Raw genomic sequence first — 22,147 nt, forward strand, 5'->3', positions numbered from 1 at the left:
TCCGAGAGCACAAAGAAGCTGTGTTCCAGAGATAGCCAAGGGTGTACCTCACGCTGCAGCGGGACTTGGTGCTGTGTAAAAATCACCCAGGTGGTACTGGTTTTGAAGGCATGAAGGGGTCATGGAGAGCAGCTGAGACTTGGCACTGTGAGAGGCCAGAGAAAACCCTTGGTGAAGGTACAGCCTCAATTGCAGTTGATGGCCCACAACTGAAGGGGTCATGCAAAGAGGTTGAGGCTTGGCACCATGAAAGGAGCCTATGAGAGGCTTTCGGTGAAGCCTAGTTGCGGCAGAAGACCTCAGTGTATTGGAGATGCCAGTACCATGGGATGATCACCAAGAACAGCAGCAGCAGTGGAATGGAGTCAGCTAGAACTTAGAGTGCCACAGAGGGCAGAGCGGGAGAAGTGGCCCAAGCCATTGGAGGATCCCAGAAGATCATGTGTGGATCCCAGATATTGTCTTGGATACCCCCAAAATATTAGAGATGGCACAGCTATGGATTACCTACCAAGGGACGCTGTTAACAGGGAGTGGAACCGGCCCAAGAGAACAAAGTTTGTTGCTGCTGAATGCTAGATCTGCCAACAGCAGTCAGGAAGGAAGGAAGGAGCTGGAGATCTGGAGAGAGCTTTGATGTCAAGCATGGAGATGCAGCGTTTGGAGGTCGACAAGCTGGGTTTTGGTTTTGCTTTTGCCCAGGATTTCCTCACTCTGCCATTTAGGAATGGTAAGGTATGATGTCCTGTGATGTTGGAGGTGTGTGGTTTGCTTTTCGCTTTTGATTTTATAGGGGATTACAGTTAAGTGGATGAATCTCAGAAGAGACTTTGAACGTTGGACTTTTAAACATTGAGACTGTGATAGAGTTCAGAGACTTTTGAGGTTGGACTGAATGTATTTTGCATTATGCTATGACTGGATCTATGACTGGATCAAAGACTCATGTATTTGAACAAGTCTAAAGGGGCCAAGGAGTGGAATATGGTGGCCTGGGCCTCCTTGGCCCAGGGAGTGGCACTATTAGGAGGTGTGGCCTTGTTGGAGGAAGTGTGTCACTGGGGGTAGGCTTTGAGACCCTCCTCCTAGCTGCCTAGAAGTCAGTCTTCTCTACTTGCCTTTTGATCAAACTGTAGAACTCTCAGCTTCTCCAGTACCATGTCTGCCTGGATGCTGCCATGCTCCTGCCTTGATGATAATGGGTTGAGCCTGTAAGCCAGCCCTGATTCAATGTTGTTCTTTATAAGAGTTGCCTTGGTCATGGTGTCTCTTCACAGCAGTGGAAACCCTAAGGCAGAAGTAATGATGTAATTATATCTAATCTAAAAAAATAAATCATTAATTTAGAAAGGAGACTCGAAGGAGTGAGTCCCTTAGCTCTTCTGCCCTATGAGGGTGCAACTGGGAGGTGCCTCTTTGAAGTAGGGAGCAGTGTCCAACAGACCCCAGATCTGCTCACCTTGATCTTAGACTCCTGACCTCTAAACTCTGAGAAGTCCGTTGCCGTTTATGGGAGACCCAGTCTGAGGTGCTCTGTTACACAGTGCGGTCAGACTAACGAAGGCGGTACTTCCACGGGATTGGATGAGGTCACCAGAGAATGTATATATTTGAAGAAGAGACCTATAGGATAAGCTAGGGAGGTAGCGGGGGGGGGGGGGACTGGGGCGGGTGGGAGGGAGATAGGGTGGCATCCCAGCACTTAGCACTTCGGGACCTACAAAACTCTAATAAAGGACACAGAGTGGAATAGAACAGGAGAAATCCTGGGAGTATGGGTTACCTGGCGGCTGACCACAGCAGCCACAAAAGCATCAGGTAGTGGTGGAGTCCAGATGGGCTGTGGGCTGTAAGAGATAAAACATGGTGTCCAGTGTGGAAAGAGTGAGGCACTGGGAGGTAGTTTGGCCTCCAGGTGGCACCAGAGATCTCGCCAGGTTCAGGGTGAAGCTTGAGAGCATAGGCAGCACTTAAGGTGTGGGAGTGGGGGAGGGTTAGTGGGGGAGGGTCTTCCTGCAGAGTCCTGTGCATCCACTGGAACTTACCACAGAGCTGGAGAGGAGAGTGGGCAGGGAGGAGCTTGTGCACACAGCGGCCTGTGAGATAGAAGCACTGCCCTTTGCTTTGATAGTCTGTTTCTCTCTCTCTCTCTCTCTCTCTCTCTCTCTCTCTCTCTCTCTCTCTCTCTCTCTGCCTCTTCTAGTCTTCATATAACTTCATATAATTGAACTGCTTTTATTTTCCCACTGCAGGCTGTTTACAGAAATAGAACTTTAAGAACTCTCCAGTGAGTGTGGCGATGGCTGGCTGGCTTGTTTCCATTTCCTATTTAGTGTAAAAGTCCTACCCAGCTAGCTATTTCATCTGGGAAATCACTGCTTCCATGGGGAACTTTGGCCAGAAGCTGTCCCCGCTCCGCCCAGGTGCCTGAAGATTAAATGAATATTTTCACCTGAATGCTGCTGCCTTCTGTTCTAAGGGCAAATGTTTCTTGTGCCCCTAGAGTATTTTTAAAATTATTTCTCTTTTTGCAGTTATAATTAATTATTTATACTATAAATAATTAAAATGTAATATAATTAAATATAATGCAAATAATTTAATATAAATATAATTAATTTTTAATAGCTGCTTAACTCTTGTTTTTTACTCTTTTGAAGTTTTTTTTTAATATTCTGGATATTAATTGTCTGTTAGGTATATAGCTGGCAAAGATTCCCGTTCTGTGGGCTTCCCCTTCACGTGGCTGATTATTTCTTGAGCTGTGGAGAAGTTTCTTAGTTTTATGAAGTCCCACTTGTGTGTCGTTGGCCTTAATTCTTAGCCAAATAGAGTCCTATTCAGAAAGTTCTTTTCTGCACGTATGTCGTGGAGGGTCCTGCCTATGTGTTCTAGAGCCTCATTGTGGCAGGTTTCGCATTGAGGGCTTTGGTCCCTTCAGTCACTTTTCATGCAAGGTGGTAAATATGGGTTTATTTTATTCTTCTGCGTTTGGACATCCAGATTCCAAGCACCGTTTGCTGAAGATGCTTTCTTTCCTCTAGTATATGTTTTTGCTAAATATTAAATTGCTGAAGGTATGTGTGCTTGTATTTGAGCCATTGATTTTATTTCATTGGCCTTCATGTCTGTTTTTGTACCAGAGCCATATTGTTTTACTATGTCAGCTCTGGAATAGATGATAAGATAGGAAATGGTAACCCCTCCAGCTTTGCACTTTTTGCTGAGGATGGCTTTGGCTATATGGGGGGTCCTGTGTGATTTCATGTGACTTTTAGAATAGCTTTTACCGTTTTCATGAGAATGAAATGGGGATTTTGATTGCGATTATAATTGCATCGACTCCGTAAATAGCTTTAGATAAAATGAACATTTTTCTTTTTTACAATATTATTTCTAACCATGAACATGGGATGTCTTTCCATTTTCTGGTATCTTTCTCTATCGAGCTCCTGAAGGGTTTAAAGTTCTCACTGTAGAGGTCCTCTGCTTCCCGGCTAGGTGTATCTCTCACAATTTTATTTTCTTTGGGGCTGTTGGGAATGTGGGTATGTCCATGATCTCTTTCTCTGTTTGTTGTTGGTATATAAGAAAAGCTTTTGATTTGGGCAAGTTGGTTCTGTATTTTGCCACCTTGCTGGATTTGTTGATCATCTCTAGAAGTTTTCTGGTAAAAAAATATTGGGTCTCTACTGTATTCTGTCACATCATCTGCTAATAGGGAGAGTTTGACTTCTTATTTGTATCCCTTTAATTTCTTTCTCTTTCTCCAGCTAGTGTGTTGGGTGCCATATTGAAGAGGAGTAGGGATGGCGGACGTCGCTGTCTCATTCCTGACTTCAGGGGATTGCTCAGGCCTTTCTCTGTTTGGGATGATGGCGGCTGTGGGTTTCTTTTACATGACTGCTATTATGTTGACGTATGTTCCCTCAAACATGACATTCTTTTGTACTTTTATCATGAAGCATGGTGGATTTGGCCAAAAACCTTTTTTGGCTTTGGTGAGATGATCATGTGATTTTGTATTCAAGGCCATTTATGTGGTTTATTACATTTATTGACTCGTGTGTTGAAGCATCCTGTGTTTCGGGATAATCCAACTTGGTCATTCTTTTGATATTCGTCTGTATTTCGTAAGTATTTTATTGAGTATTTTCGGCTCTATGTTCATCAGTGATTTTTTTTTTCTTTCTGAGTTTGCCTTTACCAGGTTTTGCTATAGAAGAATGATACTAGCTTCATAGAAGGTGTCTGGGAGTGCTCCTTTGTGTGTGTGTGTGTGTGTGTGTGTGTGTGTGTGTGTGTGTGTGTGTGTGTGCATGTATGTGTCTCTGTGTGTGTCTGTGTCTGTGAATAGTTTAAGAAGGACTGGCTATGAAAAAGTCTTTGAAAGTCTAATAGAGTTCTGTTGTTAGCCTATCTGTTCTGGACTTTTTTTTTTTTTTCTTTTTCTAGAAGGCTTTTATCATTATTTCAGTTTGTTTGCTTAGATTGTTGTATGACTGCACACCAGAAGAGGGCACCAGATCTCATTACAGGTGGTTGTGAGCCACCATGTAGTTCCTGGGAATTGAACTCAGGACCTTGGAAGAGCAGCCAGTGCTCTTAACCACTGAGCCATCTCTCCAGCCCCAGTGTTTCTATGTCTTTATTGATTCTTGTTCTCAAGCTCTGGATTGTTTGGGCTCCCCTCCTCCGCCTCCTCCTCTTCCTCCTCCTCTTCCTCCTTCTCTTCTTCCTCCTCCTCTTCCTCCTCCTCTTCCTCCTCTTCCTCTTCTTCCTCCTCCTCTTCCTCCTCTTTCTCTTCTTCCTCTTCTTCCTCCTCCTCCTCTTCTTCCTCCTCCTCTTCTTCCTCCTCCTCCTCTTCTTCCTCCTCCTCCTCTTCCTCTTCCTCCTCCTCTTCCTCTTCCTCCTCCTCCTCTTCCTCCTCCTCTTCTTCCTCCTCCTCCTCTTCCTCTTCCTCCTCCTCTTCCTCCTCTTTCTCTTCTTCCTCTTCCTCCTCTTCCTCCTCCTCCTCTTCCTCTTCCTCCTCTTCCTCCTCCTCCTCTTCCTCCTCCTCTTCCTCCTCCTCTTCCTATTCCTCCTCTTCCTATTCCTCCTCCTCTTTATCCTCTTCCTCCTCTTCCTCCTCTTCTTCTTCCTCCTCCCTCCCCCCCCCCTCTTTTTCTGAGGCATGATCTCAGTATTGTACAGCCCTGGCTGTCTTAAAATGCACTATGTAGACCAGGCTGGCCTTGAACTCAGATCTGCCTGCCTCTGCCTCCAAGCACTGGGAGGTGCGGCACGCACCAAGCCTGGCTGTTTGTGGTTTGTGGGGCACCCCTCAGGTGTTTGTTCTCCTTAAGCTCTTTCTCCTCAGTTTCACTGAGCCGTTTCTTTGTGTCTGCTCGTTGAATTCTTTGATGACGTTTATGATCGTGCTTTTAAATGCTGTGCCTCGGGACTTCTTATGGGCAGCCTTTCTACAGGGCTGGTGGCTTTGTTAGGAGAGACCGCCTTGGTCTTCCACATTGTGTGCAGTTTTGCTATGAGGTCCGGGCATGCGATTCATTGTTCTGCGTCTGATATGGACAAAGCAGTCTGCGGTAGAAGAGAGTGTTTGTGAGCGTGTGGAGCCCAGAGGTTGGAAATGGCTGGGTGGGATGAAGTCAGGTGCACAGATGACACAGGGTGGCTGTGTAGAGTGTGTATTCTAGCTCCAGCCTGGAGTGTGGGGTTAGAGACTGCTGCGAGCAGAAGTTTTGTGTGGTGTGGGATGAACTTATGAGTTGGGGGCTAAGCAGGGCAGGGCAGTGTATGACCTGAAACCTAGAAATTTCTTGTGATTCAGGCAGAGGTGGCCAAACTGGGCCAGGACACTGGAACCTGGGCTAAATCTGGCAAGTTTGGGAGGGGGCATGGGAGAGAGCATCAGGCAGAGCCGCAGGGCTAGGCCCCGGAGAAAGATTTTGGGGGTCTTCTGCTGTGTGTACCTTTAGCACCTGGCTTCGACTGTTAGTGACCTGTGTTCTGGCGTGAAGGACGGATGAGCAGTGGGCCCTCAGCTACAGTGAATGCGTTGTTTGTGTTAACCACACTCGCAGTGTGGGAAACTGCCAGGCCTCTGTGTCCAGCACACACACAGCTTAGTGTCAGATTCTGTGGTCCTGTCCTGTCACAGAATCTGAGATTCTTCTTTGTGCCTTAGAGGGCTGGCCTGCCCCGCCCCAGGGTCTTTCTTGGGGGCCCTTTCTAGTGAAGGCTCCTCTGGGTTGAGCTGCTAATCTTTTTGAGTGCTGAGATGTTTTCTTTGCCAGATGTCCCTCCCCCGAACAGGGCTCTTTTGTCCTAGGGGCTCCTGGAACATGAGCTGCCCATCTGCCTCTGGGACTCAGGCTTCTCAGCTTACCAAAGAGTTGTTTGGGACAGCAAGGGGTGTGTGTCATATATATATGTAGGTGAATTTCATTTTAGGAAAGAGCAAAGTTTACACATGTGGTGTTCAGACCCCCTGGGTGCAAGAAGACCTGTTCTAGAGTGAATGGATAAGAGAATAATGGAGTTTCACCTTGGGTTCGTATAAAGGGGTCAGAAAAGCATAATGAAATTCTAGGTAGAACTTCAGTCATGGGGGTACATGCCTATAATTCTGGTGTTCAGAAAGCAGAGGCAGGAGGATTGCCACAAGTTTGAGGCCAGGCTGGTGCATAAGATAAGTTTAAGGCCACCTGGGACTACAGTAAGATTCTGTCAAAAGAGAAAAGTAGAACCGAAAACCCTAAAGAATTCTAGGTAAAAGAAGCATACCCTGCTTTATACATATAAGTCAACTCATTTGTTTAAATATATTTAAACAGGTTTCCGGAACATCTGACATTTGCTCATTAGTATAGATGGAAGACCCTTGTGTCCCATAGCTTAGTCATTACTCAGAACTGAGCACCTACTGAGCAGTGGCAGCAAGAGGGCATAATCCGCTTGCTGAGTGGTGGGACAAAGAGTTTTTGGCTCCAACAATGACGATGAACAGGAGATAATGAGAAAAAAATGTGCGAACACACACACACACACACACACACACACACACACACACACACACGTCTTATAGATACACCTAAGAAAACCAAGTTATCTCTTTATGTCATGAGACCTGAATAGAAATCTTTGACTAGTAATCAGGGAGTTATGTAGAAGTGAACGAGTTAAAGTTTTACCAAAGTGTGCTGATTTCTGCCTGCCTGTTAAAGACCCTACCCCTTTTTCTGGGAAAAATAAACACTGCCCGGAGAGTAGTTAGCACAGCTATCTTGGCAAAGGTCAAACTACACATCCTGTTTGCTAAGAACATTATCCTTTTACCTGCCAAAGTTTGTATGCCTTAATTACTATAATGTTGCCGAACTCAGGGGGTTGCAACATATGCCCCAAGGCAGGTCTAACCATCTCCTCTCAATAGGCTAATTAAAAGAGCCAAATTAGAAGTGGGAATCAGAAGAAGGAGATTTATTTAATGGGGCAGTGTGGACGATGCACCGAACCACTTTGTCCTGCTTCCCAGTCTGGCCACGTTAAAGTTTGATACTCTAACAAATATTTATATCCATGTATTGCTGCCCACATAGCATCTATGCACAAAGATGTCTGTTCTAGTAAACACGCCTGGTGGAAACTCCTCTGGGTGCACATGGGACTCAAAGACCACCCCTGTTACCAGACCTATAAGAATTGCAAGAACTTGTGCCGGCCTTTACAAAGTGTGTGCTTGGGTCTCTCAGCCTCTCATGGTTAGAGTTTCTTCTGTCTTGCCAAGTGCGTGTTCTGTTCTTGCTAGTTGGGGTTTCCCTGACAGTAAGGGCTAAATATGTGCAGATGGTGTTGGCCTTACCCCTGCCTCCCCGTAAATGCACAGTACAGTCCAATCAGAAGTGACTTCCTCCATGTGTCTGATTGATCTCAAGCTAATTTCAAAGATGTCAGGCACATTTCCAGGTCTCCTCATAGAGTTCCATACCATTATAATGGTTTTTACCATTTGTGACATGAAGAAAACCAGTTTTGGAAAAAACAACCAGGGTAGAGTCATGGTGGCTATGACTCAAGATGGCTGCACTCGAGTTAGGTTGAACCCAAGTATACATTCCCAGTGGCCATGCTGAAGCATTTGTATTTGTAATGATCTTATGACACCAAGGAAAACTTCAAACTGTTTAATAATTCATATTTAAAGGATATGATGCCCCTGGGGAGGACTTGTACCAAAGTGTCTAAAATTTTGTAACAGTCTAATGGGTTAAAGAGATAAACTGCAGTTACCCACTAGTGTTGCCCAGCATACCAAGTGCAGAAGTCAGCAAGCTTGCAGGAGCCTGCCATTCCACCAGGAAATGGGTCCACCCGATAAGCAGGCTTGGAGTAGTCTCAGCTGTGTAGTGTTGGGCTCCGGCCGGAAGGCTGGGAGCTCAAGCCCTCAGTGCCTCACTTGTCTCTCCATCGTTGGGCCCTAGCTTGGTCAGCATTTTCTGGAAACTCAGTGAGGTCCCCTCTTGGTCTTGGCTGTGAACTCGGGAGATAAAAAATAAAGTGCGTACTCATTTTGGAGGAGCTGATTTACAGAATGTGCTGCACAAGCATGGCAGTGTCAGACCCTTATGGGAGGAAAGGAAGAGTGAATGCCCTTGGCAAGTGGACCACTGGTGGGCTTCAAAGAAAACAGGCTTCTTGGTGCGGTGGGTTGTTAATTGGGTTGATTGGTTGTTGGGTGGGCTGGTTGTTCAGGGGGCAGTTGTAGGGTGGGTGGGTGGGTAGGTTGGTGGATGGGTTGGTTGTTGGGTGGGTGGTTGGTTAGATGGGTCGGTTGTTGGGTGGGCGGGTTGGTGGGTGGGTGGGTGGATTGTTGGGTGGGCGGGTTGTTGGGTGGGTGGATTGTTGGGTGGGTGGGTTGGTGGGTGGGTGGGTTGGTGGGTAGGCTGGTTGGTGGGTGGATGGGTTGGTGGGTGGGTGGATGGATTGTTGGGTGGGTGGGTTGTTGGGTGGGTGGATTGTTGGGTGGGCGGGTTGGTGGGTGGGCGGGTTGGTGGGTGGGCGGGTTGGTGGGTGGGCGGGTTGGTGGGTGGGCGGGTTGGTGGGTGGGCGGGTTGGTGGGTGGGCGGGTTGGTGGGTGGGCGGGTTGGTGGGTGGGCGGGTTGGTGGGTGGGCGGGTTGGTTGTTGGGTAGGCGGGTTGTTGGGTAGGCGGGTTGTTGGGTAGGTGGGTTGTCATGTGGGCAGGTTGTTGGGTGGGTGGACTGCACTCCTGGAGCTGCAGCTTAGGGCGGACCATACTAAGCAGCTCCACCTGAGCTCTATGCTGAGCTACCACTCGCCCAAGAAGAGATCTTAAGGTCAGTTTTTAGGTAGGGAGAGGGTGCCATTGTGTAGACACAGAAGGGGATGGGTTCTAAACACACGTCCCAGCGACCTGAAAGGGATGCACTCAGCTGCAAGGACCGATGCAGACACGAGCAGGGTGGCTGCCCCACAGACTGGTTCAGCTCAGTCCGCACCGTGAACCCTCCACACACCAACCTTGTGGGCATTGCCAGGACTGTGTCTGTCTGAGTGGTTCCTCCCTTGGGACAGGAGTGCATGTCCCGTGGGTCAGGTGGGGGATGGGGAAGGAGACCGCCCTGCCTTACAGCGGGCGACTGCCTGGATTTCCACACTGTGCCTGTCTCTGCCTGTTAGGTGGAACAGCAGGTAGCCGGAGAGGCCTGAGTTATGGATTAGTTCCCACCAGTTGTGCCAGTATAAAGGACGAACGAGCCTCGTCGCCATGAGTTTGTGCGGTCAGTTCTGACTGAAGTCAAGAACAAAGCTGCAGGAGACAGGGAGATTTCTAACACTTGTTGGGAATGCAAACCATGCCCGGGAAACACTTCTCTCGGCCAGTGGGCTGCCCTCTGCCAGTGCTGGAGCCCTGGAAGAGGCCACTGAAATTCTTCCAGGAAAACCCTTGCAGCCTGGCACTACGAGGAATTGGCTAGCCCAGCACTTTTGTCGCTAGCTAGCCAGGTTTCTAGGAGTACAGGTGGCCAAAAGGAAGCTGCGCCTGGCTTTGGGAGATGGTCAGGCGCTTGGCCCCAGGTTGTACTGCTTGCTGTTCGGTATTTTGTGTATGGATTGTGTGCTGGGGCCCAAAGTAGCCCACACCTGTGCCGGCCGAGCCAGAGGCCGCAGTTGGATTGGGTGGAGATAAACAAAGCAAATAGGCCCACAGCGGCGGTGTGCAGCGTGTGCAAGTTCCTGAGCTCCCGCAGACTGAAGACCGCCTCTCCCTGCCTGCAGTTTGCTGGGCTGGGAAGGGTGCCTGTCCCTGCTAATAAGCAAGACCTCTGGAAAGTATTTTCCTCACAGCACCACAAGTGTGGAAGCTGAACCGTGTGAGTGGGGAGGGAAGGAGTGACGGTGGACCTCGCTATGGAGAAAGCTCAGGGCAAGATGCACCAAACTCCGGAGCAGTCATTCCTGGCAAGTCTGAGTAACCCACAGGTGACATTGCTGTCCGTGCAGAAGAGGTGCACCTTCAGGAGGAGCTCCGGGCTTGGGAGCTTGGCCAGATCGGACTCTTCAGACGAGAAAGATCCTCCCCAGCCAGAGGAAGAATCATCACCGGGTGTTTTAGCTAGAACCCCGGAAAGGAGGTCCCAGGTCAGTGCAGTAGAGCACAGAGTGAGAGGCTCTGGAGACTGAGGCTAAGTTTGCACCTAGAGTGGCTCCAGCCCTCCTAGGGGCAGAGGGGTGGAGGAGAGAGATTGGCGTATGTTGAAGACCCATTGTACTTTGTTATTGATCACAGAAACAGTTTTATTTAAAGATCCTATATTTCGCTATCGTCTCAGAATGCTCCGAGATGCTTTCCTATTGACCGTTTCTTAGCAGTTCATTTAGACTATGGGGCCCCTGGGTTGAGTCTCCGGGATCCCCCTCCCCCCATTATTTTTAATTGCTTTTTACTTTTGATGAATTTGTAGACAGTTCCAAGAAACTCCGAGTTTCTTCCTGGGTGACTTGTGCGAAATCTAGCCGATGGTGCAGCTCACTGGGGAGCTTGCCCGAGTGCCTTTGTGTTTGTAACGCGCCCGGACTCTGCTTTATGAGGGCTTGCATGGTGTCTCTTTTCTGCCTCTGAGCCAAGGATCTGGTTCTGCCTGTGTACTGTGTGCCTTAGAGTTACGGAATTTCCCAGGCTGTTTCAGATAACAGCATGGAACCCGGTCTCTGCTCCTGACCCCACTGAGTGTTGCTCATGGGTATTCTGGGACAGTGTGGAGTGGCACTTGGAGAGAGTACCACTGTCTCAGAAATTTTACTTTGTAAATTTGCTTTGCTGATGTTAAATACACAGTACACATGCACACACAAACACACAGTGAAGAGAGACGGAGACAGAGAGAGAGAATGCTTGCTAACTTTATTAATTTTACTCACTTGGGCTGGGGAGATGGCTTAATGTGTAAAGTCCTTGTTGTGCAGGCTTCAGGTCCTAAGCTTGGATCCTCAGTACTCACATAAGACTGGACACAGGTATCCACTGTAACCCCAGCACTTGGGGTGAAGATGGACAATTCCTGGGGGCTCTCCGACAGCTAGCTGAAAGACAAGGCCCAGGTTCAGTGAGAGACTGAGGTAAACAGCAATGGAGAGTGAGCCTTGAAGTTCAGTGACCTCTTCAAGCACACGCACAGGGAAGCATGCTGTATACACATATGTGCACACAAAACGCCATGCAGCGCGCGCGCATACACCCACACACAAAGTAACATTTATTTTTTAAATTAAAAATTTTAAGTTTCAAAGTATATAATTAATATTATTTTAGAATACTTAGAGATAATCTCAAAACGTATGTGCTAACGTATAGGCATATATTCCTGTATGCTCGCGGTGGTTCAACATAGAGCCATCAATCCTTCCACATTGGGAATATCAGAGATTAACACTTATCCGTCTGGATGCCTGGGATGATTTGGGTGAGATCTGCTTCTTCCTTCCATTTTCCCCCACACCTCCCCATCCTTCCTTCTCCCCCTCCACACCACCCAGTGCTAAGCCCTGCCCCTGGCCCTGTGTGCGATGCTTTGAGTGTGGCGATCACTGTCATCTTCCTGCCTCTTGAATCCGATGTCCGGAGAATTCTGAGGTGAGGCCGGGCAGAGTAGCATCCATCACATTCTCGGAGTGGCTGCGGCTCTGGGCTACACCTGCTTCCAACAGCAGAACAGTAACAGTAAGAGCGTCTATTAGAAGCCGGGAAACTCTCTTTCTCAAGCTGATGGAGGCTCTGCAGAAAAAGCCTCAAATATTCTCAGGAGTGAGATGAAGCAAAGACTCCTTCCAGGCCTTTCCCTGGCCACAGTTTCAACCCCAGCCTACTAACCCCAGGATCGTTTTTCAGACCTTGTAGTGTAGGCTGAGTTGATTTTAAATATAAAACTCAGTAGGAGAGTTCCTTTTTACTCTCTCTGTAAATACAGTGCTAAAGAATGGAGGTAAGAACACACACACACACACCCACACCCACCCCACTTGTCCACACTGAAAGCAATCCAAACGCCGTGTAACTGTTGACAGATTGTTCTGGCTGCGGTGTGGCTCTGGTAGAACGCTCGCTCACATAGCAGGCCCTCGGTCCATTTAGTACTGCAACAGAGAAATAAAGGAGACTCTCGACGGCCATTTCATAACTGTCCTCGGAACAGCTTTGTCTCATAAGTGCCTGTTGTTGAAAACCTGCCCGCCTAGAAGGGGCCGAGTGCTGAGTATTGCCTGTCACTGATAAATTGCTTCTAACACTTCCGCAAACCCTTCTGCCAGGAACATGCAGAATCAGCCGTGAGGAGACTGAGAGCTGGCGCTGTGGTCTGGCTTTGGGATATCACAGGCAGAGCTCGGAGCATCTCCCGGAGGCTGGGTAGTAGGGAAAATCTGTAGAGCTTTTTCTTCCCAGCACATGTGGCGGTCGATGGGTTGTGTTTTGCTGCAAGGAGGCAGCGTCAATGTTCTGTGACGCTGCATTCAAGTAAATGTTCTCCAGTCCACCCTTAGTTTTTTCTTCTGTCATTGATGTCTTTTGCCTTGAATTGGTGCCAATCATGGCTGGCCACGGTCAAGCTGACATCCCAGGCCTCCGTTGCGTTCACACTGTTTTAACTTTTAAATCAGTTAGCATTTAGAATGGTAACACACGTGCATGGCATCTAGTGAAAAATGGCTTCCTTGTCCCTGTGCAGTCTGGTTCCTCAGCCTCCCATCCTCTTCACACCACGTTGGTTCCTTAGGCATTTCCCTAAGGATAACCTGCTTGCCTAACAGCCTCCTGCCTCACATGGCTATTCAAGCCCTGTGTTAATTCCCTTCCATCCCAACTGTCCGGCATTGTGCCGGACACAGACTGCCGGGGATATAATAGCATGTACACATTGAGACTCATTTGCAGGGAACGCTTGCCAGGGCGACACCCGGATCCACTACCCAGCCACAAGGAAAAACTAATAACGTGGACAGCTGGGCAGTTCTGCCAACTTCAGCCGCCCTTCCAGCTGGCAGCGAGGCTCAGGTTAGCAGGCACGTGAAGAAGGGACTGCCACTCTGCAGCTCCAGTCTGTTCAGGCGGATGAGCGGTCACCGCTGACTCTCATCCAAGGCGAGAAGCCGAGCTGTCATCACAAGCTGTCAGGTCGTGCAGCAATAGAGCACCTAGACATGAAACACTACACGTTCTGCACCTTGTTCTTCTCAGTGAACAGTACATTCCAGTCTGTTTCAGTATGTGCAGTGCGGCCTCATTCATGTTCAGAGCTGCATAGTACTCCACCGCGTGGCTGTATAGTAACTCACCCTACCACACTCTTGTTTCTGCTTTTGCAGAATCTAACATTGTTACTCTAGACACTTCATTTCACACTGAACATTTCTTGGATAAATTCTCAGGAGTCCAGTTGCCGAGTCAAACCTTTGTGAATTTGCTATTTTAATAGATATCCCTGGATTGCCCTCCAAAGAGGTTCCATTCCCTTGAAGGGTACCAGAGAGACCCATTCTTTTCTTTAAAAAATGCCTTTAACCTCCATTTATACTTTATGCATATGGGTATTTCAGCTGCCTGCCTGAATGTCTTGTGTATCCATGCGTGTGGCTTGCAGTGCCTACATATGTCAGTAGAGGGCACTAGAACCTCAGTAACCCCAACTAGTGATGGGACGGTTGTCAATGCTGAGAATCGAACCCTGGTCTCCTGGAAGAGCAGCCAGTGCTCCTAGCTGCCAAACCATCTCTCCAGCCCCTCATGCTTTTCTTTTGAGATGGGGTCATGCTGTGTCATCCAGGCTGGAATCGAACTTGTGACCCTCCCACTGGAGCTCCCCAGTCACTGCCATGACAGGCTCACCCCACTGCAATTGACCTAGCATTTCCTTTTTGATAACTTATGTTCCCTTTTCGGGTACAAACTGTCTTCTTTTTCCTGTTGAATTGTTGACATTTGTCTTCTTCGAGGGTATTTTACGGATCAGTGAACCAGGTTTTGGTGGGTACCGTGTAAAGCAGGGTTATTTATTTATTTACACATTATTATTTTCTGTTTTACCCTTCTCACCTCAGCACACCGCCACAGCTTTTCTCACAGGCATGCACAGGACATGGACATTCTGCCTGTGGGCCCCGGGAGTAAGTGTTGGCAGCCTGTACCCAAAGGTGATGAGAACTGATGACTATTCCCGAAAAATCAGACTTCTAATTAAGATGTGCAGAGTTAAGACGTTGCCTGTTCTGGGTTTTGCATCTCAGCAGACCCTCCAAAGTTTGAAATGGAAGGGCTGATGGCTTCTTCAGGGTTCAGCAACAGAGGGCAGGTGTGTGTTTGGGGATCACACTTGCACTACAGGGAGACAGAAAATGGCACCACGCTCTCCTCTCCTTCAAAAAGCATTCACATCCTCCACATCCATTGGACATTAGGGTGACAACAGACAGGTTCAAGATCATAGAATGTCAGAGCAGAAGGCAACCTTCATGACCCTGGTCATCAGTGTGTGTGTGTGTGTGTGTGTGTGTGTGTGTGTGTATCAGAATGTCCTTATAGGAGTTGGTTCTCTTCTTCCACTCCATGGGTACTAGGGACAGGGCTCAGGCAGCCATGGTTGGCAACAGGCACCTTTACCTGCTGAGCTGCCTGGCGACTTGAGCCCAATAATTTCATAAATGTCGTCTTCAGTTTTCTCCTTTTGCACCTTGAGATGTTCTGATACCAGTGGCGTAGCTCTCCGTTTTCTCAGCTTAGGCTGGGGTGATGGAGAAAATACTGAATGGTGAGCCGCCTTGTGTGTCCCGCGTGGGAGAGGATGCATCCAGTCCTGCAGTGGCCTCTGTGCCATGGTGGGCGATACCCGGGGGGGATGGGTGGAGAGCCTGTGTGATGTGGGGGGTGATATTGGGGTGTAAAATGAGTAAATGAATGAACAAAAGAGAAAAGCCTTTGGGTTTTTAGAATTATTTTTTTGAAATTAAAGTATAATTACATCATTTTTCCCTTCTCATTCTTCCCTCTGACTGCTCTTACACCCCAATTGTGTGTGCTCCCCCTCCTGTCCTGTCCTGTCCTGTCCTCTCCTCTCCTCTCCTGTCCTCTCTTCCTCTCCTTCTCGCTCTCATTTATGGTCACTTTGTTATTATTACATATATATATGCATAAATGTATAAATATAGCCTGCTTGATTCATTTAGTATTGCTTGCGTGTATATGATCTCGAGCTGACAAGTCGGTGGGTTGGATAAGCAGTTAGGGGCCTTTTCCCTAGGGAGGGCTTTCTCCCACCTCAGTGTTCCTTAGTTGCCTGTGGTGTCTTTCTTTCTTTCTTTTCTTTTTTAATTAGGATGGGCCCTGTGAGATCCCTTTTTCACGTTAGCATGTCCTTTGCTAGTGCTGTGCTCTAAGGGATATGCTGGTCATTGTCGTGGGTTATAGGAACCAGAGCTAGGTAAACTATTGGCTGCTCTCCTCTTTTAGCAGCCGAGTAGAACTTTCTGGCACCTTGAAAGGTAGTCCTCAGGGAGGAGGTGTTCCGGGCACCAAGCCCTGTGTCTGAAGTACATGGTGTCTTTAGCAATAGAGACCTTGCTTCCACCTCTGGGAGGTAGCCAAGGGCAGAAGCAGAAGCCTGTATTGTTTTAGGAGTTTTTTGGTCTCTCCTGATTGACAACTCAAAAGGGAGTTCCTCACACCTGGTACTGGGGTTTTTGTTGAAAAATCTATGACTCTAAGCCCTCATTATTTTTCCCTTTTCTCCCTTCCTGTTATGTGTACCTTGCTATTTCCCTCTCTGTCCTCTCCCCCACCCTAGTCCCTTCTTACTTCCCTGGATCCTGTAATTACCCCAGAATGTGTGCTCACATCTGGAGATCCGGAGCTAGGAAACCCCGATGGGAGAGAACATGTGATGTTTGTCTGTCTGGGCCCAGGCTACCTCGCTCAATATGTCTTTTGTAGTTCTATCTATGTATGTGTGAAGTTCATGATTTCATTTTTCTTTTCAGCCGAATAGGATCTCATTGTGTTGTGTCATCTGCACATAAGGAGAATTTGACTTATTCCTTTCCTATTGATATCTCTTTAGTTTTCTTCTCATATCTTATTGCCCCTGCTAGGGCTCTGTGGACAACATTGAAAAGGATTTGAACAGTGGACAGCCCTGTCTCAAGTCTGATTTCTAAGTAGGGAGCCCTTGGAGTTTTGTTGCTGCAGACGTAGTGATTGTGACTTTGACTGCCAGCTCCACTTTTTGTCATGTGTGGAGCACTGAAGTATACCCATTATCCAACCTCAGGATAAGGGTTAAGGTTAAGTAGAAGGTGTGGTGTAATAGTATTTGGTCCATGTTTGTCCAAAGGATTTGTCTGAGGTGTTGGAGGAGAGAAAGGCGGAGCAGGGGAGGTGAGCATTGTAAGGTGGGGGCTGACGATCCTGGGGTTACCAGGCACCTACCCTCTGAAAGTCCAAAGGTGCTTGGGTTTATGGACTTACATATGGAGGAGCAGGTCTTTATAGGGCCCATTGGGAAGATTCCAGTCTAAATGCAAGTCTACAGAGAGTTTAGTTAGGGATTCTTTTAGCTATAGTACATGTGTTTCACTTTGCCAAAGGATTGGGAATGGCATAGAATATGTAGGTTTTCTTCAATGTTAAAGAGTGTGATTAGATATTTGAAGATTAAATTCAGGGCTATTGTCTATTGTAGAGAACTGGGAAGGCCAGATCTGAGTAGTTATGTCTGTGGTGATGGCTCCTGCCACCGTAGTGGCCTTCTTGTTGCTGGTGGAAAAAGCTTCAGCTTATCCTGTAAATGTTTCTAGTAGGAGCATTTGAATTAAATCTATCTGCCAGTCAGAAGTTGGGACAGAGCAGCCTGCCTGATGGGTTGGGAAAAGAGTGTTGGGGTTAGTGGTTCCACAGGCTTTGCAAACAGAGGAAGCCTATTGTAACAGTTGTCTGTCCTGTGGGGACAGGTAATCCCATGTTCACAGGATCTGAGTGAGGGCCAGAGGTCCTGGGTAGAAGAGATTATATAGAGCTGAAAAGGCTTTTTTGTCTGAGAGCCTTAGGTAAGATTAACAGTTGATTTTGACACTACCAGGACCCATCCCATTAGCCATTTGTTTTGCTCAGCTGTAGTAGCAGGTGGGCCGTGTTAGTTTTTGGAAGGATGAGCGTGTGTGGGCTTTTTGAACATATGCATCAGGAAAACTATTAGCAGTTGAGACACTGGGGATTTGGCTGGTGTCTCCTCCAGGGAATGACAGTGGTTAGTTTGGACTTCCAGGTTGCTTGTTAAGGGTTCCTGTATAAAAATGCCATTTTTGAGTTGGAGTGACACATTGAGTGAGAAAACCTCATGCCCACCAGATGCCTGCACCAGAATATACCATATTTCGTGTGTACAGGTTGATTATGGTACCTTTAACCAGTACAAGGGTTATGAATTCAGCCTGTTAGGTGTTTGTGGGTGGGTTATGAGTGAGATTCTGTAACATATGGCCTTGTATGTTTGGGGCACAGGTTGTCTAATAGCATAACAAGTCCTTTTGTGCCCCTTAGAGGAGCATCCATCTAAGAGTCAGTTGGAGGCATTAGGTATTGTTCTATCTAGTTGTCTAAGTCAGCGTTCTTTTGCTGGGAAGAGACACCATGACCAGGTGAACCCTTATAAAATAAAGAATTTATTTGGGCTTAATGTTTCAGAGGCTTAGTCCATTGTCATTGTGGTGCAGAGCATGGCAGCATCTAGGCAGATGAGCTGGAAAAGTAGCTGAGAGTTTTACATTTGGATCCACAGGCAGCAGGAGTAGAGAGACACTGGGCCTAGTTTGGGTTTTTGAAACCTCAAAAGCCTACCCTCAGTGACACACTTCCTCCAACAAGGCCACACCTACTTAAACAAGGCCACACCTCCTAATTCCTCTCAAGTACTGCTATTCCCTAATAACCAAGAATTCACATATATGACCCTTTTGGGGTGGTGTTATTTTTTTTTACAAATGTAAAATAGCTAAATGACTTCATTTAAACTACATTTAATTTTCCTGTACAGCTGTTTCATTTATTTATTTATTTATTTATTTATTTATTTATTATTTATTTATATCCCAAGTGCTGACCCCTTTCCGGGTCCCTCCCTCATTCAGACCTTCCCCAGTCCCCCCTCCCCTTCTCTTCTGAGAGGGTGGGCACCCCTGGGTTTTCCCTTATCCTGGTGCATCAAGTCTGCCAGATTAGACACATCTTCTCCCACTGATGCATTCACTCTAACTATAAAAGTCCCTGTAGTCTATCACAATCTCAACCCTTTTAAAAGTTCAGTGTTCAAAGTCTCTCCTAAGACTCATGGCAATCTCTTAACCATGACTCCCTGTCAAATCAAAACCAAAAGGCATATCATAAAGACTATACATTAGTATTCCAAAGGGAGGAAAGGGAGATAGGAAATTCTGGACAAAAGGTCTGAAAACCAATTGGGCAAACTCTAACCTCTGCATCTTCATGTCTGACGTCAAAGTGCTCCTCAGATCTCCCACTCAGCTTTGTTGACTGCAACACACTTCTCCTTCTTGGGCTGCTTCCATACTCAGCCTGTAGCTTTCCTTTGCAGGTATTTCACAACTCTGTCATCTCCAACAACTTGGGGTTTCTAAGGCAATCCAAGTGTCACCTTTATAACTCCGTGCAATGTCCTCTCTGGGCCTCCAGGCAGGGACACATCTGATACACGCCTGGCCTTAGCAGCCTTCCTGAGCTGAGTGGGGAGAGCCCATAACCCCTTTCTTGTATTCTTCACTCTAAAACCAGAACCACGTGGCCAAAGCTGCCAAGTTCTGCTGCTTGCTAGCGCTGGACCATGGCCGACTCAGTCAATTACATTTATACCAGATTTCTGTTTTTGATGGTTTCCTTCACTGTTTTAGCTTTCCTATAATTCCTTTCTACTAATTGGAAGCTTAGTGGAGTCTTTGCCCCTCAGTGAGGTACGACTCCCTCTAGTCTATTTATCATCAGGCTTTTCTTAAAACTCTTTATCTCCCTGGATTTAACTCCATTACATGTCCTGGTGCTTCATTTCCCCTCAAACTATCCATTTTGTATTTTCCTTACTCAGCTTGCTCTTTTTCATTATAGGTCTTCGTAAGAGCTAACACTAATAATCATGTGACAGCCAATACTAGACTGTCTTGAAATCTCCTCCCCCAAAGCCATTAATCCAAAACTCTACGATTTAGCCTCAGACAGATATTTACAGGCAAGGGCAAGAAGCAGGCCCACATTCTTCCCTGAAATATTAAAAGGAAGGTCTCTAGGCTAATTATTAATATTCCTTTACTCTGAAATCTCTTGCGCCAGATGGTTATAATCTACTTGGCTCTCAACATTGTCTTTCATACTTCTACTAGTATGACCCTTTAAGCCGCACTTAAAGCATTCAATTTCTTTCCTAATCCAAAGTCCCAACAAACAGCATGTACAACCTGTCACAGCAACACCCCATCCCTGGAACCAGCTTCTGTCATAGTCAGTGTTCCATTGCTGTGCAGAGACACCGTGACCAGGCCAACTCTTATAAAATAAATGGTTTAATTAGTGCTTGCTTACAGTTATAGAGGTTTAGTCTATTACCATCATGGTACAGAGCATGGAGGCATGCAGATAGATATGATACTGAGAGTTCTGTGTCTGGATGAAGGCATCAGGAAGACAGCGACACTGGGATCGGCTTGGGCTTTTGAAATGCCAAAGCCTAACCCAGTGGCACACTTCCTTCAACAAGGTCACGACTCCTAATCCCTCACACGTAGCACCACTTCTTGATAAGCATCGGTTAAACATTCAAATATATGAGTGCATAGGGCTACTTTTATTCAATCTAGCACATATATGCTGAAAGGAATATAGGGTGAGGTCCTCTATTGAAGTACAAGAGTGGGAACAGGAAGTCAGTGAAGATAAGGGGACATCAGGGAGTTAAGTTGTAGGGTTGAGGGTTGAGCATGAATGCAAGGCATTAACAGGGTCTCTGAAGTGGAGGTGTATTGTGAAAATACAAGAAGGGGAGAAGAAAGGCTGTGTAGATATAAAGTTGTGAGATGGCTATATTTGAAGAAATGAATACAGAAAGGCTACAGAGACAGACTTTTTGTATTAGGAAGAACAAGTTATTGAATTAGAGTTGTGTGGTAATGAGGTATGCATCTTTGTTATGGAGGGAGGGTGAGTCCCACATAGGTAACTGAGGTTTGCTGTTCCCCAAGCAGAGATGAGTTAAGGAGTGTGGTAGTCTAACAGAAACAGAAGGGCTTCAGAAAGTATTGTGGAGTCAAATGTAACAAAGTCAGGCAAGTAGTTTTGGTTATCAAGTGGATATTGAGGCCAGATCTGAGTAGAAAACTGAATAGATAATTTGAGGCCCAATTGTTTGAAAGTTTTTAGAAAGCAAGGCCAAGGGCAGTCTTTGGGGATAGTTATTGCCCCTGTTGTAGGTCTAAATGGGGCAGGGCTTCTCTGGAATGTTCCTCAGAGTTGGGCATTTCACTGGAATGAAGTTCCAGAGAGTTTCTTAGACATCACCAAAGGAAATGTTGTGAAGAACAAAGTACTCCTTGGCCAAAAAATAAAATGGCTAGTTCCAGGTTCCACTGTGAATTGATGGGGCCCTTACGTGCTAAGCAGGAAAGTGGTTGGTGTAGTTCCAGGAAGGGCAGAGATGACCCTTTGGGTGCTGGAGGTCAGGTTAGAGAATAAAGAGAAAGAGTGAGTTTACCACTCCTGTCAATAATGAATAAAGACCAAACCCTTGCTCTGTCATGTGGCCCAGATTAGGTGAGGCAGAATGGCTCTTAGAAAGCTAGAAAACTGCCAGGAAGCATGGTAAACTTTCCTATTTCCTTCAACTACAACAGATAGTTTTGCTGGGTATAGCAGTCTTGGTTGGCAGTTGTGGGCTTTTAGAACTTGTCTTTCCTTAGTTTGGGGACATTTTCTTCTATGATCTTTGTGAAGATCTGGCCTATGCCATTGATGTGAGATTCTGTTCTCTTATCTGTGACTAATTGACAGTTTGTTTTTCTCATAGTGTCTTCCATGCCACCCCCCCCCCGCCCCTTGCTTTATGTTCATATTCTTTGCTCATTTGGCAGGTCTGGATCCTCTGCCTTTATCTTCAAATCTTGATATTCTAGCTTTAACTTGATCCATTCTACTTGTAAGGCCTCCTGAAGGTTGATGTCATTATGTAGGTAAAGGCAGGTACAGGATAAAATGAGGCCTGTCATTGGACAAGAAGGAAGGATGGGTGGGAGAGAAGCTTTAGAGAGGCAAAGGAGGCTGGAGTGAGGGAAGTAGCTAAGAGAACATGTTGGCAGATGTTAAGATTCCTCTCTACACATATTACAGGTTGTTATGACTATTCTTAAGCGATGGATGTGCACAGGATTTTGTGCTGTCTCGATGGGCAAATTATATCTTATCTAGGTGGGCGGTTTGTATCCTTATCAAGTTTATTGTGTGGATGTAATGTGAATTGAGAATTTAACATGTACATCTGGTTGTTGGGTTAAAGTTTGTTGAGTCTTGATTTTACCAGGTAGTTGGAA

General features: G+C 46.7%; 2 protein-coding genes across 5 annotated transcripts in view; both read left to right on the top strand.

Moving 5' to 3' along the window:
• Erich1 (glutamate-rich 1) overlaps nucleotides 1–22,147 on the top strand; it is a gene marked incomplete at its 5' end in the record, with an annotated part of 52,793,804 nt that overhangs the window by 47,172,362 nt on the left and 5,599,295 nt on the right.
• Atp7b (ATPase copper transporting beta) overlaps nucleotides 1–22,147 on the top strand; it is a 74,267-nt gene that overhangs the window by 12,020 nt on the left and 40,100 nt on the right. For 2 of the 5 annotated variants that reach the window (XM_087587466.1, XM_087587467.1), the window contains exon 1: nucleotides 10,036–10,663. The exons of the other annotated variants lie outside the window; for them this stretch is intronic. In XM_087587466.1, the coding sequence (XP_087443592.1) occupies nucleotides 10,433–10,663 (231 nt within the window). In that variant the 5' untranslated portion in view covers nucleotides 10,036–10,432. Of the gene's footprint in view, nucleotides 1–10,035; nucleotides 10,664–22,147 lie in introns of those variants that run through there. 5 annotated transcript variants of the gene reach the window in all.

The sequence above is a fragment of the Rattus norvegicus genome, chromosome 16 (assembly GCF_021556685.1).
Source record: "Rattus norvegicus strain SHRSP/BbbUtx chromosome 16, alternate assembly SHRSP_T2T, whole genome shotgun sequence".
Classification (NCBI taxonomy): Eukaryota; Metazoa; Chordata; class Mammalia; order Rodentia; family Muridae; genus Rattus; species Rattus norvegicus.